The sequence below is a fragment of the Quercus lobata genome, chromosome 2, assembly GCF_001633185.2.
Source record: "Quercus lobata isolate SW786 chromosome 2, ValleyOak3.0 Primary Assembly, whole genome shotgun sequence".
In the NCBI taxonomy this organism is placed as follows: Eukaryota; Viridiplantae; Streptophyta; class Magnoliopsida; order Fagales; family Fagaceae; genus Quercus; species Quercus lobata.
The window spans coordinates 24,899,698-24,907,648 of NC_044905.1; the positions used below are offsets into that span (position 1 = coordinate 24,899,698).

Genomic DNA, 7,951 nt, shown 5'->3' on the forward strand with positions numbered 1-7,951 from the left:
GTTTGGATTAAACTTATTGTTGCTGAAACTGAAAACTGAAAATACTGTACTAAAATAATTTTTAAATGTATGAATAGTGTTGCGGGACCCGTAAACAGTGCATAAACAGTACATGAACAGTGCATAAATAGTATATGAACAGTAAACAGTGCATGAACAGTGCATGAACAGTACATGAACAGTATTTTTTTGTCCCCTGCATAGTAAAATCACATGATTTTACTATTCATGTGCAGGAAAAAAAAAAAAACCTGAAAACGCAAAACGTGGACGCCACTTTCAGCTGAAAACCAAACGGGTACGTTGTAAATTTGTAATATTATGTATTTTTTTACCTCATCGTCTATGGTGTAGGATGCTTTGGCCCTAGACCTAGAGGGCTTTGTTTATAATAGACTTATTACTCTTTAATCTGAGCATCATTCATTGTTAGTCCTCCCCCAAAAGAAAAGGAAAATAAGAGAATGATAGACAAACACAATAAGGGAGCAAGAATCCTTTGTCCAAAGTAGGACATAGAGCAAACTAAGATTTTTTTTTTTTTTTTTTTTCTCCAAAGGGTAAATTTTGGACTATAGATGCTATGATATGAGTCTAAGTTGTTAAAATTACTTGTGTATTGTTATTTATTTATTTTTAGGGAGTGGTGGGAGATGATTAAGGAAACAAAAGTAAATATGTAAAAGCATACATACCCTCTTATCACTTCTAAAAAAATGTCTTATTTTCTTCTCCTGTTATTTCCCAATATCCAACCCTATACTAAACATTCTACAAGGTTGGGTATATATGTATTTTCCTATCATTATACAAGTGATATGCAGTTCATTAGCAAGTTCTTGTATACTATAATTAGGGGTGTCTATGGGGTCAAGTTTAGTAGGGTTTTTGTTCCACCCTTTATTCCACTTGCTAATGGATTCAAAAAGACTCCACTAATGTCGGTTGTTAATGCTTGAATGATCAACTGACTAGCCTCATTTGATATGTTGTTGGATCTAATTGGTTTCGTAGGTGTGGCACAATGAAAGCATCTTTGAAAGTCACTTGAAAATCGAGGGAAAACGGTCTCTAGATATCTCCTGAATTTGTCATCGATCTTAAGATCTTTTCATCTGAATAGTGGCATGTATCTCATCGTATTGAGTTTTTTGTTGAAAAAATTTGTCTTGTTGGATTTTCATGTGGGAAACCCCACACTCGACCAAACCCAACAATTGTTGAAACTAATCAAAATTCATTGGGTCAAAGCCCAAATTGAATGGGTGGATCGGTTGTTGTGGTGTGTGGACATTCCCAACTATAATTCACTAGGATATTTATCAGAGGAAGAAAAATCACAAGGATATCTTAGTCATTTTGAAACCACACGGCTAAGTATTAAAAAAAAAAAAAAAAAAAAAAAAAAAAAAAAAAAAAAAAAAAAAAAAAAAAAAAAAAAAAAAACATAAAAAAAAACAATGAGAACCGAAGAAGCATTGAATTATCAACCCCAATCACTCTCAGTAGTCTGAGGGAGGGTGTGAGTGCCCAGTGAAGAAAAGCCTCGTGAGGCGTTAGAGACACGCTCAATGCGCCTATTAAACAGCATACCATAACATGAAAACTCACATCACAGTCACACACCCTTCCTTGGTCCTAACGGCTCCCCAACCGCCCACGTTCTTTCCCAACCCCACTATACAAATTCCCACTCACACACATGCTCTTCCACTAAAACTCTCACAATTCTCTCTCTCTCTCTCTCTCTCTCTTTCCCTCAAACCCAAAATTCTTGATAGCTGTCAAAAAAATGTTCACAGCTAGTTGTGACCAAATGTTGCAGTGCCCTCCTAGGCCACTCCAAATTATGGACAGAATGTTGAAACCCAATGTTGAAATTGCTCCCAATTGCCCTCGTTGTGCTTCCTCCAACACTAAATTTTGCTACTACAACAACTACAGCTTGTCCCAGCCTAGGTACTTCTGTAAAGGCTGTAGGAGGTACTGGACCAAAGGTGGCTCTCTCAGAAACGTACCAGTTGGTGGTGGTTGTCGAAAGAATCGTCGCGGCAAGTCGTCTAGGCAGCTCCCACAGACACAGCGGGTTTCGGTAACAAATTCTTCCAATTATGCCAATGACCAATCTACGGATTCTAGTTCCTCTAATGGGGATTCAAGTACCAATGGTTCGGATATTGATCTTGCTGTTGTTTTCGCTAATTTCTTGAATCAGAACCCAAGCAATAATATTGAGCAGCCAGAGTTCATGACTGTCCCAGACTTAGTGCCTAATGATTCAAACCCACAATCTGACTCGCAGAATTGTTTAAACAGCTCAGCGTTTGAAAGCCAGAAGCCTATTGAAGAGGGTGATATACTGTTCCAAGGACTTGGTCAAGATGAGAAGGTTCAAGAATTCATGGAAGATGACGATGTGAACGCATTTGGGTTGCAGAGTTTATTGGATGATGAAGTGGTTCAAGATGTTTTGTGGTCAGATACTGCGAGTTTGCCGAATTTAATGTGGCAACCTATGGTTCAAGTGCAAGAATTGGAGTCGTTTCAGTCCAATGATCAGTTAAGAATTTCGACCAATCTAATAAACGATTGCTGGAGTTCCTTGGATCTGTCTGGTTTTGAGGTTTTCTCAAGACCTTGACGAGCAATCTACAAGTATATTTTTTTTTTTTATTTCTTCTTAATTCTTCTTCGAGGAAATTTACATGTCCTTGGAAATGTTAATGGTATAGACATTAATATTATATATACAATAAAAACTATATATATGATCAGTGCCCTTTCATTTTGGTAATGAATTCTTGGTTTGTGGTATTTTTATTTCTTCTATTGAAATCTCTAACCATACAAATTACAAATACCTGCTCAATTCCCAGCCCCCAAAGATTTCCAAATGAATGTCCAATGTTGCTCTTCATTTGTAGAATTCACCGTTATCTAAACCCCATGATTGCTTTGAAATCCAGATTTTTTTTTTTAATAAAATGAAATTGTAAGGTTTCAATGCATAATCTCTATATAAGTACACTTTAGGGTTGTTTTAATTCTAACCATTTGTGTTTAAATTTTGTTTTCATATTCATCCTACCGTCCATTTTAACTAGTAATTTGATGATATTTGGTATTACATGAGTGATGTGACTTAAAAGTCATTACTTATCTAGTATTTAATGATGAGATTAATAACAAAATTACAAAAATAAATGATGCAGTTAAAATATGAAAATGAAATCAAACAAAGGAAAAAATAAAAATAAAAATTTTTAAATATAAAGAGACTAAAATAAATTCAACCTCCAACTTTAAGAACTTCAAACTTTAAGAATCGAAGTTTACGTTAGTCAAATATTAACAAGTAATTCCCATAGCGAAGCATATAATTTACACGTAATTATTATAAAAGAGTTGACCAAATTGCGGCATGGGTCACCATCAATCCAATGAGAGTTAATATACTTCAGTGAGTCTTTTTGTGCGGGTTTGATTCAACTAATGGATTTGGAGCACCACCTTTTAAGTAACTTAAAAGCATACATCAATCTATCAGGGTCAAATTTTATGGTATTAATCACTATTTTTGTCAATATTATGACAATTTAACCAATCAAGTCAATCACACATGAATATTTGATTTATAGGAAATTATATATATTTTATAATTATTATCTACAATTCATTATCAAAACATTTTGCAAAGTCAAATGAAAATACTATCAATAAGTAATAATCTATCCAGTTATCCATGTATCAAGCCTAATATTCTCAGCCCAAGTCTAATTTTATTTGGCATGCTAGTCAAAAATACTTATTATACAACAAGTCAATTAAGCATACTTAATGTATAGATAGTTTAGAGTTCAGTTTCTTGTAAATACATCATATTCGGTTCATTTTAACACACAACTTGAACATATAGTAAAGATGTAGTCCTTGAAGATTTTTCTCCGTGTACCTAGGCTGTTAAATTGATTTCTGTCTTCTTACCATTTATTTAAGAATCCGTAAGTTTCTCTAAGAAAGAAATTATTTAAAGAGGGGAACAAAAGAAAATAGGTCTTCCAATTAACCCTTTGGTTAAAATATAAAAATCTTAAGAAACTTTATCATGTTAGTACTTGCAAACCGAATGTTGAAGCAGTGATGTGATTTCCCACCATCCAATCAATAGTTATAAAAATGGATTACAGATAGGTTAACGTTGCTATCATTTCATGACATGTTTAAACTCTAGCATAACATAGCAGCATATCATGTGCAAGCTGATGCATGCGATGTTGACCTTCATGATCATGAAGATCAAGTTCTTGGATTTAATGTTTCCTGCAAAAAATTGGAGAGGCAGATTTTCACTCAATTGCCGAAAGAAAACAATATATCGTTGGAGTGGGAAGCTTCCACGCCATGATGCAAACCCATCACATGGTTTTTGTTGCATGCTTTGTGCATCTGCGTGATTATGATGTAGTTGTTGTGGATTTTCTTGGATTGGTACACCTCTAGTGGGCCTAAGATCAAGTAGCGTATATTCCCATCCTTTAAAACCTCAATCGTCCTTAATAGTTAGGTCTTAAAGCCTATCAGTTAATAACAATTATATTAAATAAATAAATAAAAGAACAATGTTATTTAATAGATTAAGCATACTTAACATCAACTTTATTTGTGATGTTTAATTACCTAAAATAGTGGCCTGACATTTACTAACTAAGCAAGCTTAACATCAACCTTATTTGACATTCTAGTGGTTTGATATGCTACATATTTTGAATATTCATAATGGTTGACAAAGTTCTAGATTATTCTATTAAGAAAGCAAAATATATTTTTAGTTTTTTATATTTTGGCAATGTATTCAATTTCGTGTTCAAGTAACTTCATTTTAGTTCTTATATTTTTAATTTTGCTGTCATTTTACTTATAGAGAATGTCTATGTGATTAATGGACTACACAGGCACAAGTAATTTAAAATTGCATTTTCTATAATTGAGATGATGGAATAAACCAAAATGTGAACATGTTTAAAAAATATAGAGACTAAAAATACATTTTTACCTTATAAAACTATGGTGACAATAATGATAATGAGGTGTTATATTCAAAATTCTTGGTGTATGCGACTTGCTGCAAAAATTAAAAAGGGGGAAAATTCTACATGACCCAACAACACTGAATAACAAGAAAGTGATATTTTAATATTTTTCATTTGTATACAAATATCGAGAACAGATTTTTGACCCTGAAGAAAAAGACATGCTAACCTGTCCAATTAAAAAGCAAATTAGGATGATGAGCATAGATTACTCTGCCTCACAATTTAATTCATGGGTCAACTGTAGATATCATTGTTTCGAGAAGCAACATATATTACATATATATTGCATTCTTGGAGGCAATTAAGGTAATTGGCACTCGTTATATAGTCCCAAAAATTAGGACAAGGGTAAAATATATGGAAGTTAATTAATTTTTTTCTCCCTCTCTCACATGAAGATGAAAAGAAGGTACAATTTAGAATAGACTTGACCAACCATTGAGATGTTGGCATTATTACAACATTGTAAGTAGTTGTTAGTTTATTAATGCCCATAAAAACAACATAGGTTTTCAACAAGATCCCTAATTCTTTTCCTTAATCATAATAATATTAGGTGAATGACTCAAGATTTAATCCAAACCCAGTGAGTTCTACATACGGCCTCATGGTTCAAGCATATCAGATCCAGAACACGACTAGTGTTTCCAGCCAAGCAATGTTAAAAACTTATCTAGTCCGTCATGTGTGCCATTGGCCATTAGCTCCAGCAACCCTGCAAGCTCGAATAATTAAAAAAAAAAAAAAAAAAAAAAAAAAAAAAAACACTTATCAATAATAGTGTAATTAGCTAGCCTTATATCTAATTAATTTTTCATTCAAAATTTTAAAAAAAAAAAAATCAACAACGCCTTAGAGCTGCATGTTTGATAAATATTGCAATTGATTTAAGGAGTGGATTATCTGTGAATTTATTTAAAATTTTTGTTAATTTTTTTCTTGATAGTCATATTCAAATTAGTCTATTATGAAGAATGTTTAGGAAATGAATAAAGCTACAAACGCAACCATTGACCACCTAGATTTTTACAATAAAATCTACGTGGCAAGTTGTTTTGGTAGTTAATAATAGTAAAAGTAATAATATTAATAATGGACCTAAATAAACAAATCGGAAACAATGGACCACTTAGATTTTGTTATAAAATTATTATTAAAGTATTATGCCAATAACACTAAAGAGAATTTTATAGGATTTCATTAACAGATATTTAATTTTTTATTTCAATTTTCTATAAAATCTTGCCTAAAATTAGTGATTAATGTAAACCCAAATTGGTAAAATGCTATTCCTACTTCTCTTTTTCATTTATTTATTCAAAAATGTACTTTCCACCGCATCTCGAAAATTGGGGACTCCGTGTACAATCGGAATTCAGAGTACCGAGCCTCATGTAGTCATGTTCCTTAAATAAACCTGCCACATTTTTCTGTTACACGTGCACCTGTTTTTTGGAGTGATTGATATAATGACATTAAATTAACAGGAAGCAAGAATGTTACGTATTACGTACCTTCAGCTAATCCTGGGTGGAGGTCAAAAGTAGTGCTGGTTGCCTTTAACAGTTTCTACATATTTATACAATAAATGGTGTCAGCCACCCCCACATGAGTTTCTATCCTAATACAAATTTAGAGGCGTAGAAAAATGAAAACTTATATCCGATTCATACCAGTATAAAGTCACCAGGTTTTACTGGTAATTCCTGCACGCCAGTGATTTTCCTACAGTACATCATTTTCTTTTTAGTCAGTTCCCATAAAAAATTAAATAAATAAAAAAATCTTGTAAGTCAGGAAATTTTTTTAATATAAATTCCGGTTAAGTGTTACATAAGTAATGAAACTCTGCTGAGGTATGAAACCTATGCTACAATGCAAAAATGCAAAAATGTGTGTTTGACACCATTTTTCTAGAATAGTTATTTAAGAATTGAAAAGACATAACAACATAGTGTTTGGCATGAGAATGAGTTTTTAAACTTTTTTATGACACAAAGTGAAACTTTTTTATGATTTTTTTTTTTTCTATTCAGCAAAAAAAAAAAAAAAAAAAAAAAAAAAAAGGGAACTTTTTGCAAAATATTCAACATAATGCCATTGAGAAATGTTTTTTGAGTTTTAGGATGTTTTCAGAATACATATTTTTATAACATTGTATTCTAAAAACTCATACCAAACACATGATTTAAATTTGAGATCCACCATTTTCAAGTTTTAAAAACAAAAGCCTATATTTAAAATCTGATACCAAAATTGTTTTGGTCTTCCTAGGTGACAAAGAAGAAATTCTAGGGCAACCTTTTTCACAACTAGTTAAAAACTTAAAATGATAAATATTCTTATTGACTATCATTTCATTATGGTCTACCATTTAATATTATTTTTATCCTACACCAATAATAATAAATAATACTAACATTTGTGAAATTTTTTGTACGATTAGACTTATATATATATATATAGTTTTATCCTATGGCATCTGCTCTTGATAATAACTTATTTATTTATTTATTTTTTAGTTTCAGCCTATGATGTCTGTTCTTTATAATAACTTTTTATCATCAGACTAAAACACCAATCGATTTTTGGTATAAGCGAGGATTGAACTCTAAATTTCTTATTCAACCATCAAAGACTTTATTAGTTAAGTTAATTCGAACCACTTGTACTATTAGACTTATTGCAACTGAAAACAACAATCTCTTAATTGCTAGCTACTTAATTATATATTCTTTTTCTTTTTTTGCTGAATTAATTATATATTCTATTTATTACATTTTGCGAGAGTACAAAATAATAAGGGCCCCTGATCAATTTGGGCTAGACCATTTGGGCCGCAAGCTTAAACTTAAGCA

General features: G+C 31.9%; 2 protein-coding genes across 3 annotated transcripts in view; one reads left to right on the plus strand and one right to left on the minus strand.

Moving 5' to 3' along the window:
- Positions 1-1,517: 1,517 nt before the first annotated feature.
- On the plus strand, positions 1,518-2,774 carry LOC115977792 (dof zinc finger protein DOF1.2). Of its 2 annotated transcripts, XM_031099813.1 has the most exons (2): positions 1,518-2,092; positions 2,216-2,774. In XM_031099813.1, the coding sequence occupies exons 1-2, from the start codon at positions 1,793-1,795 to the stop codon at positions 2,639-2,641; spliced, it is 726 nt and encodes a 241-aa protein (XP_030955673.1). In that variant the 5' UTR covers positions 1,518-1,792; the 3' UTR covers positions 2,642-2,774. The 2 variants fall into 2 exon arrangements, with proteins under 2 accessions (XP_030955673.1, XP_030955672.1); XM_031099812.1 differs by having other exon boundaries at positions 1,520-2,774.
- A 2,726-nt stretch (positions 2,775-5,500) lies between these two features.
- LOC115964276 overlaps positions 5,501-7,951 on the minus strand; it is a 6,104-nt gene continuing 3,653 nt past the window's right edge. Inside the window, exons 4-6 of the mRNA XM_031083621.1 lie at positions 6,767-6,818; positions 6,608-6,662; positions 5,501-5,808 (exon numbers count right to left, since the gene is read on the minus strand). Coding sequence (XP_030939481.1) covers positions 5,732-5,808; positions 6,608-6,662; positions 6,767-6,818 — 184 coding nt within the window. The 3' untranslated portion in view covers positions 5,501-5,731. The remainder of the gene's footprint in view (positions 5,809-6,607; positions 6,663-6,766; positions 6,819-7,951) is intronic.